This window comes from Urocampus carinirostris, chromosome 14, assembly GCF_059441175.1.
Source record: "Urocampus carinirostris isolate Australia breed hairy pipefish chromosome 14, RoL_Ucar_1.0, whole genome shotgun sequence".
Taxonomy (NCBI): domain Eukaryota; kingdom Metazoa; phylum Chordata; class Actinopteri; order Syngnathiformes; family Syngnathidae; genus Urocampus; species Urocampus carinirostris.
The window spans coordinates 23,315,095-23,340,906 of record NC_142362.1 but is presented as its reverse complement, the minus strand read 5'-3'; the positions used below and the strand labels follow the sequence as shown (position 1 = coordinate 23,340,906).

Here is a 25,812-nt window from a genome sequence, read left to right as displayed (position 1 = left end):
AACTGATATTTTTGCCCATTCCTCCTTGCAAAACAGCTCGAGCAAGGTTAGGTTGCATGGAAAGCATTTGTGAACAGCAGTTTTCAGTTCTTTCCACAGATTCTCAATTGGATTGAGGTCTGGACTTTGACTTGGCCATTCCAACCCCTTGATATGTTTTTGGGTGAACCATTCCATTGTAGCTTTTGCTTTATGTTTTGGATCATTGTTTTGTTGGAAGACAAATCTCCGTCCCAGTCTCAGGTCTTTTGCGGACTCCATCAGGTTTTCTTCCAGAATGGTCCTGTACTTGGCTCCAACCATTTTACCATCAATTTTATCCCTCTTCCCTGTCCCTGCTAGAAAAGCAGGCCCAAACCATGATGCTGCCACCACCATGTTTGACTGTGGGGATGGTGTGTTGAGGGTGATGAGCTATGCTGCTTTTACGCCAAACATAACATCTTGCATTGTTGCCATAAAGTTCGATTTTGGTTTCATCTAACCAGGACACCTTCTTCCACATATTTGGTGTGTCTCCCAGGTGGCTTGTGGCAAACATTAAACAACACATTTTCTGGATATCTTTAGGAAATGGCTTCCTTCTTGCCACTCTTCCATACAGGCCAGATTTGTGCAGTATACGACTGATTGTTGTCCGATAGACAGATCCTCCCACCTCTGTGGTAGACCTTTGCGGTTCATCCAGAGTGATCATGGGCCTCTTGGCTGCATCTTTGATCGGTTTTCTCCATGAATGAGCTGAAAGTTTAGGGGGACGGCCTGATCTTGGTCGATTTGCATTGGTCTGATACTCCTTTCATTTCAATATTATTGCTTGCACAGTGCTCCTTGAGATCTTCAAAGCTTGGGAAATCATTTTGTATCCAAATCCAGCTGTAAACTTCTCCACAACAGTATCTCGGACCTGCCTGATGTGTTCCTTGTTCTTCAAGATGCTCCTAACGCTTTAAATAGACCTCTGAGACTATCACAGTGCAGGTGCATTTATACAGAGACTTGACTACACACAGGTGGATTCAATTTATCATTGTTAGTCAATTAGATCAACATTGAATCATTCACAGATCCTCACTGAACTTCTGGACACAATTTGATGCACTGAAAGTAAACGGGCTGGATAATTTTGCACACCCACTTTTTCGTTTTTTATTTGGTAAAAACGTTTAAAATATCCAATAAAGTGTGTTCCACTTCATGATTATGTCCCACTTATTGTTGATGCGTCACAAGAAATTATAGTTTTATATCTTGATGTTTGAAGTCTGAAATGTGGCAAAAGGTCACAAAGTTCAAGGGGGACAAATAGTTTCGCAAGCCACTGTATAAACGAGAACGGATGGCTTGAGATAAATCATATCCCCGACTCTTGAGTCAAATTGTCTAACTATCCTTTGACCCTTCCCTAAGTGACTGTCGGATCTATCTCACAAACAATACAAAGTTGAATAGGAGTTATGGGAGTTTGTTAATATCCTAGCAACAACTTGTCATGAAATCCAGAGAGGCTGCACACTCATCATAAAAGTCGTGACACTACAGCAACTCTTGTGTGCATCCTGCACATGAACGAGACGTGATGAACGGATCACACATCCAAATGATACACCTGGGTGGCTATGTAGATGTCGATAAGTATGGATACGTTTACTTCGTGCTCTTGTTGATGATCTATACTCTCATTCTCTGCTTTAATGGAACCATCATTTATGTCATCTGGATTCACAGGGACCTCCACGAGCCCATGTATGTTTTTATTGCAGCTTTGTCTGTAAACTCACTTTTATTGAGCACTGCTATCTACCCCAAAATGTTTGTGGATGTCTTGTCTGAAAGTCAGAGCATTTCTCACACCGCTTGCATGTTACAATTCTTCTTTTTCTACACTTCAGTATCTTCAGACTTCTTTCTGTTGTCAGCCATGGCTTTTGACAGGTATGTGTCCATCTGCAAGCCTTTCCAATATCCAACTATGATGCGCAGTCAAAATGTCAACATTTTCTTGGTTTTGTCTTGGTTTGTGCCCGCTTGCCAGATCGGGGTTGCAACTTACATTTATGCAAAGGGGAAAATGTGCAGGCGTGTTTCAGACGGGGTTTTCTGCAACAATTCTGTGAATAAACTTTATTGCGGAACGTCACAACTGTTTTACATGTATGTTGTATTCCTTGCCATTTCCGTTGTGGTTCTCCCTGTCCTGTTTATCATCTTCACATACATCAAAATATGTATCGTTGCATCTTACAGCAGGTCAAGGGAAAAGGCTGTTGTCACCTGTTTACCTCACCTGATATTTTTATTCCTCTTCTTTCTCTTAAATGCCTTTGAAGTTATTGTGGACCAATTGGATTCATTTCTTCCAAAGCGCGTTCAACTAACCATGACGTTGCAAATTGTTGTTTATAGTCCTCTCTTGAATCCTATCATATATGGATTAAAGATGAAAGATATCTGGAAAAATATCAAAAAGTTATTCCGTCACTGTGTCAAATAAATCCATTTAGATGTTCAACAAGTCTAAGATCATCAAGTAGACGTTTTTTTTGCAAAGTAAAATAGGACACTGTTTGATTCTACTGCCAATTCAATGAGTTGGGTTAGTACATTTATTAAACATTTTATTATGAAATCGGCATTACTGAATTGTGTGGACATTAAGTGCAAGTATAACATGGAGATTGTGGATATTTAATAAAATAATACCAATGAACTTTAGTATGTGGAATTTCCGCTTGTTCATTACATCTTCACATGAAGCTACAGAAAACTGTCTTTCGAACAGATGTTTCGAATTGTGTCCACATATTTTCTAAATATTGTGCACAAATATATTTTTTAAAAACTGTAATATTATGTAATTTTTCTTCATCTGGAAATTTAAGGATGACAGTGACTTTGAGTACACGAGACTCATTAGGTCTAAAATTTTGATCTAAGGTACCAATTAATGAATTAATTAATCTGTTATTAATGATTCACATTTGAACATTAACAGAAAATATCTGATATGTTGTTAAACAGGAAGTTGCATGTTCTTACAACCAGCCCCAATGCACTGAAATTAAAATTGTGGGCCGAAACAGAAAATTGAAAACTGAAACAAAACACTTACATAAATCACAAAAATAGTAATAATAATTTTATTATTAAGGACATCTCCATTTTTGTCTTTTTGCCTGAATGGAATGTGCAAAAAATGCAAAAATAAAAATGCTAAAAAAGAGGGATATGTCTTTTTGAAGTGGCTGCAACCATATGAAAAAAAATGCATGGGAGGCCTACATTATCTTTCCCTTTTTGCCAGATTTCTTTAACCCAATGCAGCCCAGGCTTGACTTAAAGGACAACATAATGATACGGAAGAACTGAAACCACAAGAGCGAGACCACAAGCATGCTCCTTTTACTCTGTTTATACTGTATTCATAATGAAAAATAAATAGCGTGTAACTGCTACACTGAACAGTCTCTCCCTTTCTTTAAGAGCATATTTTTCGGGCATTTGATTTTTTCAATGTACTGTACAGTGAATAACCAGAAAACAGGAGAAGGAAGGAACTGATGATGATGATTATAAATCAATAAACGCGTAACACTCGTATATTCGACAAAGTAATATTAATAGTGAAATTTTTTTTTATCTTAATGCCAGTCAATCGACTTCAGGGATGAACGAACCCAAAATTACACATAAAATACATAATGAAACTGCTCAGCTGTACAAAGTTTTTCTCTTTTTTTATCAGTGGGGGAAGATAATAAGTCAGGGGATCAAACTCATTTTCACCAAAACTGTTTGAATAGTATCTAAATCTAATTAAACTGAATATTTAATCTGGATCCAATCTATCGAATATTAATCTAAATCTCAATGTAAATCTAAATCTCAATCTAAACATAAATCTAACTACTACTTTATAAAACTCGATTTGTGTGTGTGTGAAATTTTTGTGAAAATTTACATAGTCATACTTTTAGGCCTTCGCGAGTGTCTTTAGCTAGGTTTAATGTCAAAAAAACCCAATAAGTACCAATATAATTGATAAACATCTGCTCTTATGAAGTCTCTCACGCGCATACTGCAGCTCCCGACTACGGACCACTCCAAGCAGCCGAATCTAATTTTCTATCGGGACCAACATCTTGATTGATGCAAATGTTATGCACACGTTTACGGTACTACTTGTATATAATAATGTAACTACTCTTTCATGTAAAATACAGTTACTCTGAATTTAGTAATTATTCAAGTCACCCACATAAAACTGCATTGAAAAATATGTTGCTACGCATATATAGTAAATGCAAAGGGCCGGGCGTTGTGGACAGTGGTTTGTAAAAACGTCTGCACACGAAACAATTCCATCAAGCAAAGTGTTGGTTCCGATAGATTAGATTTGGCTGCTTGGAGTGGCAGGTGGTCGGGAGCTGCAGGACCAAACCTGGCTGCCACAAAGGGGTTGGAGACCCAACAAAAGCAGACCCCGCAAGATAATTGTCAATTTTCTTGGCATTTAATGGGGGTGCGTTGACATTAAACGTAGCTAAAGACATTCACGGAGGCCAAAAGTACAACTGTGTATATTTTCAGGAAAATCGGGTCGACTGTTTCGAAGCCTATAAATCACTTACACACCCACCCACACACACACACATACAAAAACATACCAAAATCAAGTTTTTAGAAAGTAGTTTAGATTTATGTTCGATAGTTTCAAATTAAAATTGTATATGTTGGCCTGAAGAGGGATGGACACCATCAAGCTGTTCTTGCCCGAAACACACCACAGGAAATGGTGCCCCTATGACATTAGTGGCTAGGGGATCCAACCAACCAACCAGGCAGAATTTAGATTAGATGAGATGTTATAAACTAAATATAACAAAATAACAAACTCTTCTTGGACATTTTTAAGATAATTTCAATTCCAACCATTGGTACATGCATGGGAACACTGCTGTTTAGTGGCGCTTATCCGTCACTTCGCAAGTATCGCAGTTGAGTTGCATTGATGGAAATGTAGGTATTTATCTAAGCACTGTTTTGACCCATTGACTTTTGGACACTTATAAAGTTTAAGCCCTCGCAGGCCACATAAAATGATGTGCAGGGGCCGCATTAGAATTGAATTGTCTTTATTGCTATCAACATTGTGAAACATTGTATGATAAAACATGGAATGAAAACCTTTAAGACAAAAAGATTGCCAGGATAAATAGGCAAAACTATTTAGAAAATAGTGGTTGGAGACTAACCTATATCATAATAATAGCATAATAAAAACAAATAGTGCATTGTAACAGTGTCTGAAACTCATAACAAAAAGTTATCGGACACCAGGGCAGGCAACTTTTCAGCCAAAAAGTTGCCCGCCCCATTTTTCACAACTTGGAACACAATGAGACGACTAATCGCAAAAAAAAAAAGTTGGGCAAAGTATTAAGGATTGATAATCAGAATATATAACAGAACAACACACAAATTTGTCACAAGCCAGAAAAGGAGACAGGACCCAGTAGCGTTTACTCAGTTTAATTGATAAAGAGAGAGAGCAGTGCTTGCTTCCACGATCCGATGATCGACGGACACGGGTAGCAGGTGGCAGAAACGCGGAAGTGGCACTTCCGTGTCGAGCGGGGATAGTCGTGGGTGGCGGGAAAGCTGGTCGATAGCCGGGACAGAAAAAGGTCGGCAACGAGTATCAGGCAGGAGAAAACAGGGCAGGAAAATGTCGGAAGGTATGGAGCTCGCCTAGCTGGGAGCATAGGTTCGCAAACGGTCTGACAGCTTCCTCTTGGAAGGTTTAAAAAGAGTCTTTGAACAAATCAGCGCTCAGGGCTGTTGGCGCCAATTTGGCAGTCACAGGTGGCCTGAATCAGCAATCATGATAAAATTAAGTGTATTATAAATCTACTTATAACATTCATTGCATGTGTATGACATCGCTGTTTTCCATCTGCCATCAGTATGCACTTGTATTTACTCATCTTCATTCATGCAATGTTTGCGTTGCGTCGTCTGCTACAAGCCACGTGAACTCCTCTTTCCACGATGCTTTCAATGTACGTTTATGTTTTGTAGCGTCATAAATTTTGTTAGCTTCTTTTGAATATTTCTTCTGGGGCTGAGGTTTTGGCTTGATTCCTAACCACTTATCCATATTTCTTGTGTTGTCTGTGCGTCTACTTTGGAAAATGATATGCAAATGAGCGACCTTATAAAGCTTGTGAAAGTCCGGAAGCACGAAGTTATTCAAGGCAGGCTGCCGAGTATGCAAATTGCCAAACGCACCGAAATTCCAAAATTTCCAAACCGAACAAAGATTTCGAAATGGGAATAAAGCGAACTTTCGATTAGAAAAAAAAATCAGTTTTTTTTTTTTTTTGAAAAAGTTGTCGGCCAAAAAAAGTTGCACGCCCCCGGCGTCTGGGCAGACATTATTTCAGACACTAATTGTAACAGTAGTGCATGAAAGGAAGTGCAATAACATTAAACAGCAACAAAATCCCCCAAATGAGTCACAAGGTATATTTTTTGTAGGGTTGTAAAAATCCTTTATTATGTTGAGGGCTCTGCTGCGATATTGCAAGATGGCAATGTCCCCTAAACTTGGCAGATAGCAGACAATGATCTTCTGGAATGTGTTGATTCTGTTGACTCTTTTGTATTTTTTCTTGCTCGCTGACCTGCTTTCTGCATACCACAGCGTGACGCTGTACGGTGTATGTTTGGCTTATGGCCAGGGTTGGGTAGGGTTACTTTAACGGGATTACTTTCAATTACTTTTGGATTACTCCAACAGCAAATATGCTAATAAAAGACAAAATAAACTAAATATGAATAAAATTACAAAATTTTGAGCAGGCTTGGGGAGTAACGGAATACATGGAACGGCAAAAATGATGTTGGCAAACTGTTTGGATTTATTTTCATTTTGTTTCTGTCGCATTTTATGTTAGTTTTGCCGGAGATCAAAGAGATCAAAGCCAGGAGAGAAAGCTTACCACGTGTTGTGAGTCATAATTTTATTCATATTTAGTTTCTTTTGTCTTTTATTAGCATGTTTGGTATTGGAGTAATCCAAAAGTAATTGAAAGTAATCCAGTTAAAGTAACCCTACCCAACCCTGCTTATGGCTCATGAGTTTGACATAAATTTTGCTCATTTTTTAAGGAAGTTCACCAAAATACCCCCCAAAAAGTTGTTGTATGTGGATTGGGCTTAGTGTGGTTGCAAACAACGGCCACTTTTGATAGCATTACAAGTTTTAAGCCTATAAATAAGTACTGCCATATGATTAAAAGGACCTTAGTTGGATTCATTGTGATTTGCATCATCCTAAATCTGACACGTCATTGCCATTATCCAGAGAATTCACTTGTTTACAAAGCACAGGTGGAGCATCACTTGTGACCTCTAGCCCTTCATTAGTGGGCCCCATGAGGTCAATCTTGTTATGCCACTATCCTTACATCATTTTTGCTTCTAATTAAACATTTTATTCAGCAGAAAATAGTAAGTCACTTTATTGACTTTGAACAAATGGATGATATATATATATATATATATATATATATATATATATATATATATATATATATATATATATATAAATTGTGATCTATTTTAAAGGTGGTGTCGGTAACTTACAAAATATTCTACTTGCTGATGCCATCTCCTGGCTGAAATCATCAATGTAAACTCCTTGTGTCGCGAGTGCAAGTGTGTAAAATTCTTAGACGTGCTTGAATAAATTATCCTTTTTCCTTTTTTGAGGAGGGTCGGGTTGGCATTCGGACTGTATTTAAACAGTCCTTTTCTTACTTTCACCATTTTCATCCTAGAATAAAAGAAACCTGCGAGCACGAGCATGAGATCACTCTCCTCCCTCCAATCCCCCTAACTTCTTTAATCCAGCGTAATGTGCTCTGCGGCCTTAACCGGATGGTGAGAGTACAATGAAAGCAGATTGACGCGTTGGGAAAAATGTATAAAGGCTCTTTGAACTCAATTGGGCATTGTTGACACATACTTAATAGAAAAAATATTTAATTTCAAACTTTTCCAGGACATCTCAAACTACGCACCTCACCATTAAATATGTAAAAAAGAAAGCCCTATTAAAGGGGTCTTAAAAGCTGTGGTTCTTTCCCTTTTCTGGGTTGTGATTTATTCTCTTATCATCTCCCATCTCCTATCTCCGATCTTCGAGGTAACATCCCAGGCCCAAGCCCTAACCCAGCCTGAAATTCAGGTCGAGTCAGGCCTAAAATGTTAGTTGATGGGGTGAAATGCTCGTAGTACCACATCAATACAGCAGAGGGCGACTCAAGACCATATTTTGTTGTGTACGCCCTCTTGTTCCGACATCAAACTTGTAGTCGCACTTTGTTCCAGCAGAGGGCGCCTTGAGACCGTATTTTGATGCACGAGGTCCTCTTGATCTGACGAAGTACTCGTATTCGTTGCCTCTCTTTTTTCACTGAGCTTGTATAACTGTGCCTATTCTTTTTCATGTCACCACCGTTTGTAGTGAGAGCGGAGAAAACCGTGAACAAAAGCAGAACAGGGTTGGTGTTGATGTGTGGGTCAATGATGCAAAGGTGAAAGAAAAGAAACAGAATAGAATTTGTTTCCTTTTTCCTATATGCTTGTGAGCCTTTTAATGTCAAATTTAGTTTCTTAATAAACGATATGAGTGATTAAATTTCCCAAATTAAAAACCAGGACACTACAAAATGCTCACCGTAAATACATTAAATAATTTATCACAGTACACTATAAGGCTAAAATCAAAGATCAGGCTAATGCAAGCGCTGGGTACTTCCATCTTCCTCTATGCTTGCAAGACATTAACTCTTACAGCAAAACTGGAAAAGAAAATCCAGGTCAAGGAGATGAAACTTCTAGGTATCAGCCACTTAGGCCATGTGACCAACAAAACGGTGCGCAACAATATCAGAGGTCATATTGGACCTTAAGAAGAACTACTGTCAACTACGCGCAGACGGACACTTCAGACTTACGCCCATCTGTAGGGACAAGAACATAGCAGTGAAATCAAAGATCAGACTCATGCGGGCAATGGTTACTTCCATCTTCCTCTTCGCTTGCAAGACATGAACTCCTACAGCAAAACAGGAAAAGAAAATCCAGGCCATGGAGATGCGATGCTACAGGAAATTTCTAGGCATCAGCTACATAGCCCATGTAACAAACTAAACTGTGCGCAGACGGAAAATTTAGTCGTATGGTCACGACAAAAAATCTTCAGGGCTGACCGAGATAATTCTCCAGGGTACAGTCCAAGGGAGCAGGATGAGAGGAGGCTCGAAAAACAGAACAGGCCAGAGACCATCAACAGTTGAGAAGACTGTCCAGAGATGCATCCTCATTGGTGGCCTGACGAACCATGCAGTGAAGAATATTAGGGACACCCAAAAAACACAAATTTCCTATATAATTCAAAAGTGTGCCTTATAATCCAGAACGCCTCATCAACCAGAAAATATGGTATTTTTGGTCCTTAAAAAAGCTAATTTATTTGGAGAGCGATACAAATAATCCAAGGAAAAACAATAGGTTTCTTACGACGAGTTAGCACATCGATTAATAGAAAAAATTATCGCCCCTTTTATTAATTATAAAAATTATCGTTAGTTGCGGCTCGGGTATCAATCCGGTCGAAGTACTTGCTCAGCATCGATAATATCGATATTTGGATCGATCCTCCCACCCTGGGCAGCCATCATAAAAATCTCGACGCTCCAGCAACTCTACCACTCGTGTGCATCGCGCACACGAAAGGCACAAGATGAACGGAACAGTCTTAATAACTCTTGGTGGCTACGTAGACATGGACAAGTATAGATATGTTTACTTTGTGTTCCTTCTTATACTTTACGCTCTTATCCTCTATTCTAACTGTACTATTATTTACATCATTTGGATTCACAGGAACCTTCACGAGCCGATGTACGTTTTCATTGCAGCTTTGTCTCTCAACTCGCTTTTGCTGAGCGCTGTCATCTACCCTAAAATGTTTGTGGATGTTTTATCTCACAGCCAGAGAATTTCTCACCCAGCTTGTATGTTGCAGCTGTTCTGTTTCTACACTTTAGCGTCTTCTGATTTCATTTTATTGTCCGGCATGGCTTTCGACAGGTACGTGTCCATCTGCAAGCCTCTGCAACATGCAAAGATCATGCGCTCTCGCAATGTGGCCGTCATCTTGGTTTTGTCCTGGGTCCTGCCCGCCTGCCAGATCGGGGTAGCCACGTTCATTAATGCGAAGCAAAAAGTGTGTAAGTCTGTGTTAGGGGGAATTTTCTGTAATACTTCCGTGAATAAGCTTCACTGTGAGAGATCACAGATGCTTGTTCGTTACACTTTGTTTGTATTTATCAATTTGGAGTTTTTCCCTCTGCTGTTTATCTTCTTTACATATTTTAAAATATTTACGGTCGCGTACCGTCGTTGCGGCGGTGGCTGTAAAAAGGCAGCTAATACATGTTTACCTCATCTGATGGTTTTGACCTGCTTCTCTGTTTTGACATCATTTGACATCATTGTTGACAAAATGGAGTCGGCGCTTCCTAAGATTGTTCGCTTGATCATGATGTTGCAGATAGTGGTGTACAATCCTCTTTTCAATCCAATCATATATGGAGTGAAGATGAAAGAAATCTGGAAGCATATCAAGAAAACTAATGGTCACTCAAACAAATGATTTTTTTTTCTCTCATTTTGATTTGTATTTTCTTTATTGTCAGTGAAACACTCTGTGCAGCGATATTGGACTTGGAAGTCCACGGTAAACTCGTAATAAAAACTTTAAGGAGAAAATTAAGATAAAAGGCTGTCCGTATAAATCGGCTAAATATTTAAAGGGTAGTGCTTAGAGACTGGCCCAAGTTGTAGTAATAGTGCAATGAAATAAGTCGACAGGATGTACGTACCCATATTTCAATGTAACTTGCAAGATATATATTTTTCACAGTTTGGGGCACTTGTTTGGGGTGGTGATCGCCCTGGGGAAGAAACTGTCTCTGAGTCTAATAGTCCTTGTTGTAAGGGACCTCTAACGCCTACCAACAGGTCAAAGTGGTGGTAGCCAGGCTGAGGGGAGTGTTGATGGGTCCGCTGGTATATCGACTGTAATTATTGTCATCTTTTAGGATTCACTTTAAATCCCCTGATGATGAATCGGAATTATTTTTGTTCAGCTAGTATTTATTTGCATCAATAAATGACGTTATTGACATTGTACTGAGACACCACAAAAAAATAACAAAACAACCCATTCAGAAATGATTGTCTAATTTATATGTTGAACATCCATCCATCATCTGCACTGCTTATCCTCAGTAGGGTCGCGGGGGTGCTGGAGCCCATCCCAGCTATCTTCGGGCAGTGGGCAGGGGACACCTTGAACTGGTTGCCAGACAGTCGCAGGACACACAGGGACAGACAATTCACTCACTCATTCATACTTAGGGACAATTTGGGTCAGCCAATTAACCTGATATGCATGTTTTTGGAAAGTGGTAGGAAACCAGAGTGCCCGGAGGAAATCCACGCGAGCACAGGGAGAACATGCAAACTCCACACAGGAGGTTTGATTTCATGACCTCAGAACTGTGCCGCACACGCGCTAACCACTTAACCGCCGTGTTGCTAAATTAATTGTCTGTCTTGTTCTGTCTGTCTGCAACAATTTTCCTGATTGAGAATCGAACCCCAGGCCACAGCAATGAGAATGCTGGATCCTAGGCACTAGACCATCGGCGACTATGTTGAACATTAAGAATGTAATACTACCTAACAGCTATATATGTATTACTAAAATCAACAATAGAATAGAACTATTGTCATTGATATCAACATTGTTAAACCTTGTTTGCTACGAGATTGGACATGGTACTCCAGGGTAAAACATGTAATAATGACTTTGAAGAGAAAAAGATAAAATACTAAAGACTATCAGAATAAATGAGCAGAAAAATTAAATAATTACAACCTAGTGCTTAGAAAAACTGGCCTAAGTAACTGGCCTAAGTTGTGATAGTAATGCAATGAAAAAGAATGGTGCATTGTAACAATAGTGCAATGAAAATAGGTGCAATAACATTTAGCAGCAGCAATTTTAAAAACCCGATATAATTCACAAGGTGAATAAGTAGAAATAGACAATGCACAATAATTTAAATGATGAACTTTTGGTTAGTTGGTTAATTGGATCCCATGACAACACCAGTTGTAGGGGCACTGTTTCCTGTGTTATGTCTTAGGCGAGTATAGCCTGGTCGCGCCCATTCCTCACTAGCCAGTTTTTTTTTAATGTTGGCTAGATTTCTACACCTGATTTAAGAACTTTTTCACTGACGAATCAGGAAATAGCACCAATTCCTCTCTATCAGGTCAGGTTTGTGTACTAAGTTGTTTTAAAATAAATGATAATGTGTGACAAAATGTATTACATATTTGAGGCATTTCAGCTCATTTTCCCACACCTCATATGTCAAAGTCCAAGCCACATGTGGCCCGCAAGAGGGTTTTTTTATGGGCCCTGAGATGTTTTTGATTCAATATTGTATCATACCTGTCAACCTGTTCGGTTTTTCCTTACAAAGTACGTTTTTATGCATTTTAAGACGAGTACGACGTACAACGAAATATGTAAGGAAAAAACGCAAATTTGTCAATCGCATGCGTCAGCCGCCTGGGGATTTCATATCATGCATCATTCCGGGGGAAAAAATGGTGTGCGATTATTTTGTATTTGGTACGGGAAAATACGACAGTTTGTTCGGGCATGGAGCCGTGGAGGTTGACAGGTATGTTGTATCATACACCGAAAATCAGATATTGTTTTTCCTGTTTACCACTTCTCCTTGAAGAAAGTGTTGTTATTTTGGTTAATATACTTTTGCACTCCATTTCAATGTATTTCAATCCAATTATATTTTCAAAAATATTTCAATTGAGTAAATGAAAGAAATGTGCTATAATCATTTTTTCTGCGAGGTAAATTTAGCCTACTTTGCTAAAATAGAAACTATAGGTTCCTGATGATTCCTGAATAATAGTGGCTTCTTTCATTTCAAGTTTATATATATATGTTTTTATATAAAGGGAATTTGTATTTTGTGCTTGTTGGGAAAGCTTACTGATGGAGCCATTAGAAAATATTGCTCTAATTATCTGATGATATTGGACTATATTTATTAGGTTTTCAGTAGATACAATTAGGTTCTCTAGACTATATGTGCCATTTTAAAAGAAAATCCCTCGGCTTATAACCTAATTTTATTATTGGGCGCTCCTTCCATTTAACTTTTACACCCCTGCCCTAAATCAGTGTAAGCAAGGTTTTTAATAAAACAATATTTATTGATTTCCTCAATTACTGCAATGTGAACGGTGGACAAGGATACAAGTAAATGTAAATTACATGCTGTAAATGGTTTAAAATGTGTGAAAACTACTAAGGAGCTGACTGTCTTCATACTGATGTACACAGAAAAGGAAATTCTAATGTCTATGGACAATGACATTGTCTTCAAAGTTGCAGGGACCAGTGCTTTGCTTAGAAGGATTTTAATGTTTTAAGTAGTCAACTTAAAATGTGTGCAGTGAAGCTACTTTATTAGAGTTATAAGAGTTTAGTGTAAAGCCTAACAATCTCTTGGTAAGCCAGATGCAATTTTGATTTAAAATTACTGATACTGTACACAGGTAAATTTGTTTTCATCTCTATCGGAATCTTCATATAATTTGCCTTTGAATTAAAATGGTGAAGTGTATTATTTTCGCTAATCAACATATAACTGATTTTTTTTTCCCAATAAAAATACATCATCAGAGTTCACTGCTGTTCCATTCATTCGAAATACTCCTCCATAGCTAAGTGGGCCCGCTATGATACAAAACTCCCAGGCTGAAAATGGGAAAACGGGCCTGAGTAGTATAATTTTATATTTCACTCCTGCAACACACTTGTTTTGGATTACCTGCTTATCTGAGCCTGAGACCGATCCATATCATTTAAGAACAGGTATACTGAAGAAAAGAAATTGAAAATTCAAGTTTAGGTGTCCTGTTCACAGCTATGCAGTTAATCAGATCTGACGAAAAGAAAACTACCCGTGAAATCATTAGCTATGCAAAACTGGGAAACACAGCTATCTACCGACGGGAAAGCACAATCATGTTTTTAAATAAGTAAACGCGGAAATAAAATAGCAGTTCCCTATACAGACACTGCCCTACTTTCGAAGGAGGTTCTTGATGATCGTTCGTCAGTTGAATTTGTTCGTAATTTGCTTCAGTGCTGTATTTTGTATGTTTAAAGTTTATATAAGTATGTTTAAGGCTTGTATAAGTAACCTGTATTGTTTTGTACTAAATAATAAACATTTCATAAAATAATATGCTCTATAAAGATAAATTAAGTTGAGTTTACTTACTTTTGGAAGATGAGCTACAGGGGTTAGAAGCGATCCAACCATTTTCTCAACCGCATCAAGCTTTCATTTCAAAAGAAACGTCTCGCCTCTTCTTTAGACTTTACACCAACCATAACCATAATGGATGCACAAGATATTAAACAATAAAAATGTCAAATTTCTTAGCGTGCTGGAGGTTGTATAGACATAGACAGTATAGAATGTTTACACCAGAAGTAGAAAGAGGAAGCGGATTTATTTTCTTTCGGGTGAATGCTAGGTGACCTCTCACAGTGCCACACGCCTGTATCGGCGTAAATAAGCACTACGGTAATGTCCTGTACTCGGAAAAAGGTGCACGCAATACAAAATCTAACTTAAAGCAATGTCCGGATATTTTTCGACATTCCGAAAAAAAAATTCCACATCTACCGTTTTACATAAGTCAAATGGTTGTACATATTTCCCGTATGACGTCACTATATCCGGGATATTTTCCGAACCGGGCGCCATTACTGATGGCATGTTATTGGGACTGGGTAGCGGCAAAGAGTCAACAAGAGATTACGAAGTAGAAATGGTCTTCTCTTGTTGGATCAAGGGTTGTTCAAATTGCGCTGTAGCTCTGGAATAGTTTGGATTTTACGAAATACCAGTCTTAAGACTCCGCGAGTGTAAAAAGACAAGGCTTTTGTCCGAACAACGGAGGAAGTTATGGCTAGCAAGGATTAACAGGAAAGAAACTCCTTGAAAATGAGCAAGAATTTGCTCAGAGCACTTTGTGTCAGGTAAGTATCTTAAAATTTGATGACATACGTTATATATTTAGTGTTGTGTGTAGTGGATCTGCCGTCATATGCGGTGGTAAATAAGGTGCTTTCCAGTTACCAAGTGGAAGTTCAAATGCTTTTGTGCTCCCTTTACACTGTAGAAGTAGCATTAGCTAAACAAGTAAAAGCACACAAAATAATCTGTACAGATGCTGTCCAGCAGTTAATAAACCCGGTAATGCTTGTCTTTGTTAAACCCAATCATGTCCGTACTCAAATACCGATATAAACTACTTCCGAAAGGCATAAAAGGCAAATTGAGTAAACTGAAAGGCATAAAAACTGGACAATTAAACATTAAAATGACACAACAAGAAGACATCGAGATTTTAGCACGGCCTCACAAGTTAGAATTTAAGCTAAAATGAAGCTCTTTACGAATAATTACCTTCATGACTTTGCAAAGTTATTGTTAGAAATTATTACTTTTTTTCTGTACAGTTTCACTAATATTTGAAATAAAACAAACAATCTAAAGCCTGTGGAACATGTGTAAAAGCCTCTGGCCAGTACGAGATAATGGTACACATGATAGTACTGTATCAGAGGCAAATCTGCATAATCTCTGCAGACTGTTTCATTCCTTTATTTTATAGGGGTTAATATGGTGTTGATAACTGAAATTCTCATATTTGTCTGTCTGTTTTTGTGAGAGTATATTTATAACATGGGTCACCTTGTCTTTTCATGAACGCTTATACAAAATTATGCATGGACTTGCGCCCTTATATCTTTCAGATTTAATTTTACGTTCCGGTCCAGAGCCTTCGCTCTGAAAATGCTGGTCTACCAGCGATCCCAAGAGCCAAGAAGAGAATCGCAGGTTCGAGAGTATTTTCCATTCGGGCACCGATGTTGTGGAATGCTCAGCCCCCTTGAGATTCGATCTGCAACCTCAGTGGAACTGTTTAAATCTAAGCTTAAAACACACTTCTATTCTGTACCTTATGAACATTTACTTTTGGTTTGGACAAAATAAAGCTCAACATCTTCGTCATGCAGCTCTTCAGAAACTCTGTTATTGGCCAGCCTGATTTAGCGATCTCCCCTGCCACTACAAAACTTGCGTTCACATCAGCTTCACTGTGAGAATTTGTCTTCATTTTTTTCTTTGGTTCTTCAACTTTCTGTGCTTTCTGCTCTGCATTCAGGTTTTTCAGATTGTCATGGTGTTTTGTCACATAGTGTCGTTTTACAATATGTTCTTTGATTACTGCCACATTAGCTCCACAAACAAGACACACTGGTCTACCAGCAATGTCGGTACACATGTATTCAGCTCCCATTTGTATTGAAAGGCTGTTTTCAGCATCTATTTTTCTTTTGGCCATTGTGATGGTTTAGCATCCACGTTATCCAGGCCACCAGAAACCCCCTATGTTTGTCTGTATTTAGCCTTCTGATATATAGATGCTCATACAATTCACTATTATTGGCCGCATTGTAAGTAGATTAGTTCCTTAGTAGTTTTAACAGTGGCTTTGCTCATCGGGCTCAAGTTAATCAATTGATGCGGGAACGTTTGTGGAAAGTCTTGCGGCGGCAGCTGAAGCGCTGCATTATGGGATTTTTAGTTTGAAAGTTAGCGCTTCATCTAGCCGGGACATTATTTTAGATGTATATAAAATGATTTTGCGTACATTGTACATCGGACCGGATGTAGCCCGCAGGCCATGTGTTTGACACCGATAGGAATCCATAATAATTTGTGTTTAAATCAAATATCCTGATTGTTCTATATAAAGTATGTATGCAGATAGAAATTCTGTTTGAGAAATAAGAGGACAAGAAAGGAAACATTGGATTCAAAAACTAACTAGGATTGGACAAATTATGCAAGGGAATTATGTTCCACATAGAATCGGGATTTTTGATCAAGTGTAACACCCACTTGATTTAAAATGAATTATTTAAAATTCCAATGAATTAAAATCCTCCCTTTACGTAATCAACAGCAATCACATTTTTTTTAACATGGGGAGTTTATTTTTCCATCTATGGAAAATGTAACTGCCATATGAGATGTCCTAAAAGAAATATGTTCAATCAATTGACTGGGAAAAGCAGTTGGGTACAAAGGCAAGAAATTTCGTTTAAAATATGTCATTGGATTTACCACCTCAGAGTGCACATGATGACAAGGTTTGATAAAAATATTAATGTTAAATGTACATTCTGTTCAAGTGACCCTGAAACTGTAAAACCCTAACTTTGGCACAGCCCCTTGGTGAAAAAACTCTCAAATACGGAATTTTATAGCTGGTAAGATTGACAATGAGTTCAAACTGTTTAGGAAAGATACTGTGCTTGGACGTTATAGCTCTGATTCATATAAATTAAAACCAAAAGAAACCTTTATTGTCAATGGTATTATCATTGTAAACAAATTCTACATTCACAAGTGCAAATGTATGGGTAGAAAAATCTCTTTCACCACATTTCACTGTGAAGTAAAACAATACATTTAGGCCGTAAAGCTTTCCCACAAACAGTGGGCCATCAAAACTAACAATATTTGTAAACATTGTGGTATTTTAGGTTACATATCTTCTTTCCCCCCAGCATGTGTTTATTTTTATTTCTTTGTGATTTGGATTGTTTGTACTATGTGGTTCTATTGTTAACGCAACGTTGCATGGGAATTTTTCTATGGAAATGTATATGCATTTTGTTCAATAAGCATTAAAAAACGCACTACTGTATTTCTACTTACCTTGATGCTGCAGCAGAAGGTGCTAAAGCAGTGGTTCCCAAAGTGGGCGGTACCGCACCCCTGGGGGCGGTAGAAAGATGTGCGGGGCGGGGGGGGGGGGGGGGGGGACGTTGAGGAAGGTAGCGGTGGGGGGTCGGCAGTCCGAAGTTTGAACGTAGTGCGGTTGTGAAACCGCAAAGGACTGCGTTTTTTTCAAGGTTTTGTAGTGAGTAAAGGAGTTCTGGACAACCACAATTGTTTCTGTTCGAGTTTTAAAAGCACCGACCAATCAGAGGCAAGTTTTGATACTAGCACCAGCCAATAAACGAGATTTAAATTTTGCAATCACCACACTATGTCACACCGTGTGAGCTCATTGAGTGTCATGGCGGACTCCGTGAACATAGTCCTAGAGTCAACTAACGAGAAGGAAGCAAAGCTTGCACCGAGGAAGGGTTTTACATCACTTGTTTGAACCTATTTTGGTTTTGACGAAGCGGACGTGGAACAGAAGAAAACGCCGAATGCAGAATTTACTTTCACGTCGTCGCTAGGTCCAGAGGAAACAAGTAATTTGTACCAGCACTTTAAAAATGATCAAGGCATGCAGCATTTACGCCATTCTCGCCGTACAAAAAAGTCACAAAGAAATAACCAATGCTGTGACTGGCTAAAAATGTCTTAGAATAAGAGTAATATATAGTTGTACACTGGGGAGCCAAGGGGGCACCAGCCTGCAAAAGTTTGGAAACCATTGTGCTAAAGCATCACAATTGCTCCATTGAATATTTTTGGAAAGATAAGGCTATGCAGAAAATAGCTACCATTCCTTTGAGTAATCTATCGTTTTTTTTTTTAATCATTTTTTTAAATAAATGCATACATTATACAATCTATTTATGACTCTTAATAGCTAAATATTGAATTGGTGCAAGGTTAACAGGGAAAATAACACACCTTTCTGCAAATAAAAATGAATTTGAGCCATGCATTCTTTCAATTATCTCTGTAAAGATGGCTCTTAAATGGAGCGGCAGTGGCTCAGGAGGTAGAGCGCTCGTCTTGGGATCAAGGGATCCCAGTTCGAATCCCGCCTCGTCCGTGTTACATGTCGAAGTGTCCTTGGGTAAGACACTGAACCCCTAATACCCCCAATAAGCAGGTTAGCGCCTTACATGGCTGCAAGGCCGCTATTGGGAAATGTGGAGCACATTGTAAAGCGCTTTGGGAAGTCATTGACTTGAAAAGCGCTATATAAATGCAGATCATTTCATTTCATTTCATAAAAAAATTACGAGGACCAATTTAAATGTTGCCGTATAAACTCCTAACCATCTAACGTTTTTTTCAGCAAAACCTTTTTTCGTTTGATACTTTTTGATTTATATTATTTTCCTTTCAAATATTCATTTTATCTATTGTTGTACTAGTTGTGTGAACGTGATGAGAATATGAAGAAATATAAAGAGGAATACGTTATTTAAACACTGCTATCAAATATCAAGTATGTGTAGAATGTACAGTAAATCCTCTCTGTAATCATGTATTGTGTTCTGCATTAGAACATTAGATTACATTAGAGAACATTAGATTGGATTGACCCAGACACTTTTGTGCTTCTGAGTCAAATAGCATTGCAGTCCAAGTTGTATACATTCAGAAAACAGCTTGACGAACCTGCTTACCATACATGCAAATCCTTTTAAAGTACGAGTTTCTCTAAAAGCGCTCTGGAGCGACAAAAGCACTTGCAGCCGGGTTAGAACGCAGATAAAGATGCTTTCTATTGCAAAAAAAATGTACTCCTCAGCATGCTAAAGGAAGATATAAGCATTCTCATGCAAAATTGTTTTCCAACAACATCCACATGATAACAAAATATAATTTGGGATAAAAGTGGAGTGTTTTAATATTTTCCGTCCCCTTTCGGAATCAATAGTGCAATATTGAAGTGGCTGTCTTGGCCTTCTAATGTTACTCTATTTTACTCCCTAATGTTGTACTGTACTTAACCTACTTGACATCTTGTGTGTCTTAAAAAGTTCACATTGTTTCTAGTGTTTCATTTCAAACTTTATTAGAATATATCAAAAATAGACAGTTAAAACTTAATGAGGATGCATAAAGGACTCAGAAAGGGCGGTTAGAATTGGGGTTAGGTCATCGGCATCCGCATTCATCTACCACCATATCCTGGTAGTGGCGCAGAACTACATTGTCATTGTTGTCATAGTAGAGCATGGAAATGGGCGAGAAGCGAACTGGTACGCAGCAAGGCTGAGGGGTGTTTCCCGGGTCCAGCGAGTGAACCAGCGTCTGCAGGATGGCGTGGTTGGTGCTGTTCAAGCTGTCGCTGAGCGGGAAGGGGCACTCGCCGTGGCAGTAGTTTGCAACGTAGCCCTGCGGCGCAATGATCCAATCCTGCCAGCCTACGTCCTTTAAAAAGTATTCCCAAACAGAATTTAGTATTCAATTAGGCACAAAACATGTAGTGTCCCCACCCATGATTATGCAAATATGTTGCTTAATATTCCAAATTAGTTTCAAAGTTAACCCACCTGGCTTGTTTCCACCAGAGCTGTGACATCATTGAAGGAACACAACACTTTCAAAATGGCAAATCCCGTTAACTCAACTTGTTAGGCAGCTCCGAAAAAGACAGTGATTGTAGTAAACAGTGATTGAGTTCATTTCTTCTTGGACAAATTGGAACTTTGCTTAGCCTGTCGCTGGGGGCCTTGTGACTGTTTTCTAGGAGTTATGTGCTTTGACTTCCAAAAGCAACGTAAGGTAGTTTGCCTGCCACTGTTACTGTGTGTGTTACCTGATTGCCTTGGCTTCGTTTTAAGTAGGCGATTGTGGCTTTTGTTTCGTGTTTTTGCCATGTACTGTATGTCGTGGTTGGTATGAATTGGTCTGGCTCCCTCCCAGATAGGGTCGGGGCTGCTGAGGGCTCGTTGGATGCCCATCATGTATTGTTTGGATGGCTAGGCTGCCGTTAGCGCCGGCTTTGCAGCGTCATTTGGTTTATTAACACCGAGTTTTGCGTTTATTGCTGTAGCTGCTTTACGTTGTTGGTTCCCGGTTAGACTGGCTGCTCAACGAGTATTTTTTGGTTAGCCAGCCTCGTGTTTTTCTGCCAAGACTGCACTTAGCCCCCCACTGTGTGTTAGTTCAGCCAGTTAGCCCCTTTTTGGCTGCTGGCCCTTTACTGTACCAATAGGCATTCTCCAGAAAAACTACCAAAACACTCGTAACCTTTTTGACTTATTAATGCGTAAAACATTATAGCAACTGGCTTGCTAGGGTGCGGGTGTTCCTCCGATGACCTAACAGCTCAGTATAACAAAGACGAGACATGCTGTGATCAAAATGCATTTGGAATATGGTTGAAATACACATAGATTCCATGCAAAAACATGTTCTAGTTCCTCACATTTTACATGTTTAAGTATTTGGAAATACCTTGAAGTCCACGTAGAGACGACGGGCCTTGCAAATGTTGCTGGGCGACACGGAGGGCGGGGCATGGCCGACACTTCTCCGCCGACGAGAGCGACACTGCTGCGGATGGAGCGACACAGCAACCAACACGGCTCGCGCTGGCGGCGCTGCCCAATTCTGATCATGGTCCGTTCCAAGTGGTCGCAACTCCAGAAGCAGACCGTAGTTGCGAGCCGGGCGGCGCCAGGACTCGGCAAGCGAGGTGACATCCAATGTGACCGACACCTGACCCGGGCCCGGACGAACCGACTGGGATAGGAGAAGGCGGCGGTTGACCCGAGGGTCTGCGCCTTTCAAAGTGGGCCGGATCACCTTGTATAGGACAGCACTGATGGCAGGACCATTTTGATACAGAGTCGCTGTCCCTGACTCAGATGTCCACAGGAAGTGGACGTGCAACTGGGCTAGGGATAACACTTCCAATGACTCTAGGGCAGCTAAATTGAAAAATAGATGCTGGTCCACACAGCCAGTGCACATCATGCCAGGACCTGGAACTACGCCACCTACATAGACACACAAACTGGTATATTATCAACACATTCAGTGCCATAACGTATAAGTATGTTTCTAGAAGCATTGTCTCTGAGTGCCAAAACATAAAAATGTTGTGTTTTTTTTAAAACTTTTCTAAAGGCATTGGCACTACTTATCAGTACGTATCAAACCTTTGGAAAATATTTCAGTATGACAGGGATGCGCCTTGTCCACACATCCAGGAGCCCCCACTTCAACATGTTGCTTCCTCTATGCAGCAATTGAGACTGTGTGGGCGGCCCCTGAGTGACCGAAATTGGGCGCTGAAAAATTATTTTTAAGTTCATGCATCATTCATGCAGAAGTACTAAACTTGTAATAAAAATTTTTGGAGGGCAAAGTGCCCTTTTGTTGTTTATGGAAAGCATTTTTTAGATATTGGAGGAATCAAAAATACAAAAAGAAAGCACCAAAGTAAAAAAAAAAAAAAAAAAAAAAAAAAAAAAAAAAAAACTTCTAGAAGCAATATTAAACCGTGGTTTACTATTCAATGGTTAAAGCTAGAAACATAGATTTTTTTCCCGAATGAAAGATAAGGGTTGAAGCTTTCCTTTAATATATCCTATGCTTATATACTACAGAAGAACATTTTCTGTAGGCCTTCAAAAATTAGTCAAAATGCCGAAAATGGTCATGCACCTGCACTTCCCTATTTGAGAAAAACCTCTGGCCTTGATTGAATTAATAGGGAAAATTGAGTACCAATATCAGGAAAGAGGATCAGTGCAAATATCAGGTATTCAAAGTCATAAAGGTAGCAAATGCCAATTTTGGCTGACTTCTAGTTTAACAATCTGGAACCTGAAATGAGAGGTAATGCTAATTGCCATTGAAAATATAATAAAGCAATTTTTTTTCTTTTTAAATGTTTTTATTTTACATATTGGTTATTTCTTCTCAGAATGATGGAAATTTCAAGTACAAACGTTGAAGGTGTGTGCTCATTTGGCCTTGGGTAAACTATAGGCAAACTCGTTGGTGACCTGGGGAACAATCTGGGGTGGGGCGCTCGGGTTTGAGTGCATATTGCCAATCATGGAGCGCCATAACGTATAAATACATTTTCAGAAGCTCGGATCAGGATATAGTGTAACTGCAGTCCTTTGAGACATGTTGTGATTACGGACTTTACAAATAAACGTGACTTGATTTTACATTGTCTCTGAATGATAAAATGTAAAAATGTTTTTTTTAAATCATAAAAAAGTATTATTAAGGCTTTTGTACTGTTCATTAGTAAGTATAAAGCCTCCAGTATAATGGTTTCGGTGTAATAAATCACTACTAGATGGCTGACAATCAGATATTTGTCCACACATCGAGGAAGACCCCTACTACCTCCTGTTGTTTCATGTATACAGCGATCGAGAGTGTGTGGGCAGACCACACGAGACCGAAATTTTGGGGTCACTTCACCCATTATATCCAGCGTTTAAAAGTTCATACGAAGTTCATACATCATTCATGTATAAATTCACTATTCTTGCAAACAAAGTGCCCCTGTAATTATGGAAAGCACTGTTTATATATTAGAGGTGTCACAAATGCAAAAAAGCACAGAAGTGTAAGTTCTGCTTAAAATGCATCCATAAATCCATCCATCCAATATCTGCCCCGCTTATCCCCAGTAGGGTCACCTGGCATGCTGGAGCCCATCCCAGCTATCTTTGGGCAGTGGGCAGGGGAAACCCTGAACTGGTTACCAGCCAGTCGCAGGGCACACAGAGACGGACAACTCACTCCCCCATTCACACCTAGGGACAATTTGAACCGGTCAATTAACCAGACATGTAGGTTTTTAGAATGTGGGAGGAAAGACTGGTAGCTGGATTTGAAACCATGACCTCAGAACTGTGCTGTGCACCGCCGTGCTGCTGATTATTTCACAATAATGTTATTCTGAAAAAAAAATCTTGGAAAGGAGTATTTTTGCAGAAACTTAGCAATGTTGAACCTTTGTTTACTAATTTTCTACAGGCCTTCGAAAATGAGTCAAGATGGCAACAATTAGCTGGCATTGACTCTCCCAATTTGAAATTAAAATGTCTGGGATCGAATGAGTTGAGGAGTCTACACGACCCTCCGTTATTTTTTTCTTTTCTTTGCATTATTTTGCAAAGGTCCCCGACCCACTAAAAACGGGTCCTCAGTTGAGAAACACCGCACAACCAGAAACACGTGGACGCGCAAATGCATGACCTCACACGCGCACAAGCACGTTACTTCCAGGGATACAGTTGGAAAAACACATATAAAGAAACGCACACGCACGAAAAAAAGTAAACGCATTACCTTGGTCTTGCACGTATCTGATGATGTTGCCACGGACGCCGTACTCGGACACCGTGCACGGCTCACCTTCGTCGGCCTGGCCTCGCTCCGACTTCCGGAACATCTTCCACAGTGCCGGGGGGACGTCGTTGCGTTTGGCCCCGGGCCCGGGAAGACCTACGTGGGGTGCCGGCCGCTCGGAGAGACCCAGGGCGCCGAGGAGGAACCGCTCCTGGGGGACAGCATCCACGTCGATCAGAATGAGCAAAAATGGCAAAACGGCACGCATGTTGGTCCGCATCTGCAAAAAATTGAGTTTAGTCAGCAGCTTGCGGGGCGTTTGATTTAAATGGCGCGACCTCCCGCTGTGATTGATAAGATAGTTGTGATTGGAATTCCGGCTCTACAAAAAGAGTTGGCTTTTTCGGCTTGGCCCTCTGAAAAGAATCGGCTCTTTCAATCCCACATTGATCTTCAGGTTATTTTTTTAAGTTTTAATGATAAATGATCAATAATAATGAACCATTAGGCAACTAAATAATTCGTTTCGAAAACCTGTTATGCCGCAGTATATCACCATTTTTGTTTTAATATACAGTAAACTTTAACTTGATTTAAACGTTTAATTTTTTATACTAAGTAGACAACACAGAGATGACACCACTCGAATGAGACAGAGAGACCAAAAGAAAAGGAAAGAGAAAAAAAGAAAGTGTGACAGAGAAAAAGGGAAAGGAAGACTTTGAAAGATAGAGAGCAAAAGAAGGACAGAAAGAAGGATAAAGTGATAACCAAAGAGAGGAGGGGAAAGAATGAGAGAGGAGACAGAGAAAGACAATGACAGTGAAAAAAGAGCATGGATGATAGAAAAAGAGAAGGATGGAAACAAGTTGAGAAAATGAGAGTAAGAAGACAGTAGGAGAGAGAGAAGAGAAAGTGAAAAAGGGGAGAGGGTGAAAAGAGAGAGAAAGAGTGAATTAGAGGGAGGGAAAAGGAAATGAAGAAAGTAAGGGAAACAATTGGGAGAGAGAAAGAGTGAGAGGAGAAAGAGGGAGGGATAAAATAGAGAGAGGGGGAGAAGGGTCCTGGGGAGAGAAGAAGAGCCTGAGTGAGAAAGAGAGAAAGAAAAAGAATGACAGAAAGGGAACAAGACAGAAAAACAAAGAGGGATGAGTGGGAAAAAAAGAAAATAAGAGAGGGAAATAAAGAGAGAAAGTGAAAAGAGAAATGGCGAATGAGAGAAAGGTGGAGAAAAAGAATGAGGGATGAAATAGAATGAGGGAGACAAGCAAAATTGGCGAAACGGAGAGATGGAAAATGAGGAAGAGCAGAAGAGAGAGATAGAGAGATACAGAGAGTGAGAGAGAGAGAGAGAGAGAGAGTGAGGGGGGGCAGAGAGAGAGAGTTGAGAGGGAATGAGAGAAAGAACAACAGAGAGAAGGGGAGAAAAAGAACGAAAGAAAGACAGACAGGCAGTCAGACAGTTAAGAGAAGAAAAATAGAGACGAGCGTTTTGAACAGAGCCGACTCC

At 39.5% G+C, this 25,812-nt stretch overlaps 3 protein-coding genes across 3 annotated transcripts; 2 read left to right on the top strand and 1 right to left on the bottom strand.

Annotated features, from left to right (window-relative positions):
- The first annotated feature begins 1,573 nt into the window (after positions 1-1,573).
- LOC148353002 (olfactory receptor 10AG1-like) lies at positions 1,574-2,494 on the top strand. The gene has a single exon (XM_088352389.1). It carries the CDS (start codon positions 1,580-1,582, stop codon positions 2,492-2,494), a length of 915 nt encoding a protein of 304 aa, XP_088208515.1. The 5' UTR covers positions 1,574-1,579.
- Positions 2,495-9,814: 7,320 nt separating this feature from the next.
- On the top strand, positions 9,815-10,729 carry LOC148353001 (olfactory receptor 51E1-like). Its single transcript, XM_088353514.1, has 2 exons — positions 9,815-9,864; positions 9,949-10,729. The coding sequence occupies exons 1-2, from the start codon at positions 9,815-9,817 to the stop codon at positions 10,727-10,729; spliced, it is 831 nt and encodes a 276-aa protein (XP_088209640.1).
- Positions 10,730-20,031: 9,302 nt separating this feature from the next.
- gdf3 (growth differentiation factor 3) lies at positions 20,032-24,652 on the bottom strand. Its single transcript, XM_088352783.1, has 3 exons — positions 24,303-24,652; positions 21,435-21,979; positions 20,032-20,405 (listed from the first exon to the last, which is right to left on the bottom strand). The coding sequence occupies exons 1-3, from the start codon at positions 24,580-24,582 to the stop codon at positions 20,130-20,132; spliced, it is 1,101 nt and encodes a 366-aa protein (XP_088208909.1). The 5' UTR covers positions 24,583-24,652; the 3' UTR covers positions 20,032-20,129.
- Positions 24,653-25,812: the final 1,160 nt, after the last annotated feature.

What these genes read in the sequence shown, in the direction of transcription:
- LOC148353002 (XM_088352389.1), top strand. Translation starts at nt 1,580, where the DNA reads ATGAACGGATCACACATCCAAATGATACACCTGGGTGGCTATGTAGAT.
- LOC148353001 (XM_088353514.1), top strand. Translation starts at nt 9,815, where the DNA reads ATGAACGGAACAGTCTTAATAACTCTTGGTGGCTACGTAGACATGGAC. An exon ending in GGCTACGTAGACATGGACAA is followed by an intron (nt 9,865 to 9,948) that starts GTATAGATATGT and finishes TTACATCATTTG; the next exon opens with GATTCACAGGAACCTTCACG.
- gdf3 (XM_088352783.1), bottom strand. Translation starts at nt 24,582, where the DNA reads ATGCGGACCAACATGCGTGCCGTTTTGCCATTTTTGCTCATTCTGATC. An exon ending in CAGATACGTGCAAGACCAAG is followed by an intron (nt 21,980 to 24,302) that starts GTAATGCGTTTA and finishes GTGTCTATGTAG; the next exon opens with GTGGCGTAGTTCCAGGTCCT. An exon ending in GTCTCTACGTGGACTTCAAG is followed by an intron (nt 20,406 to 21,434) that starts GTATTTCCAAAT and finishes TACTTTTTAAAG; the next exon opens with GACGTAGGCTGGCAGGATTG.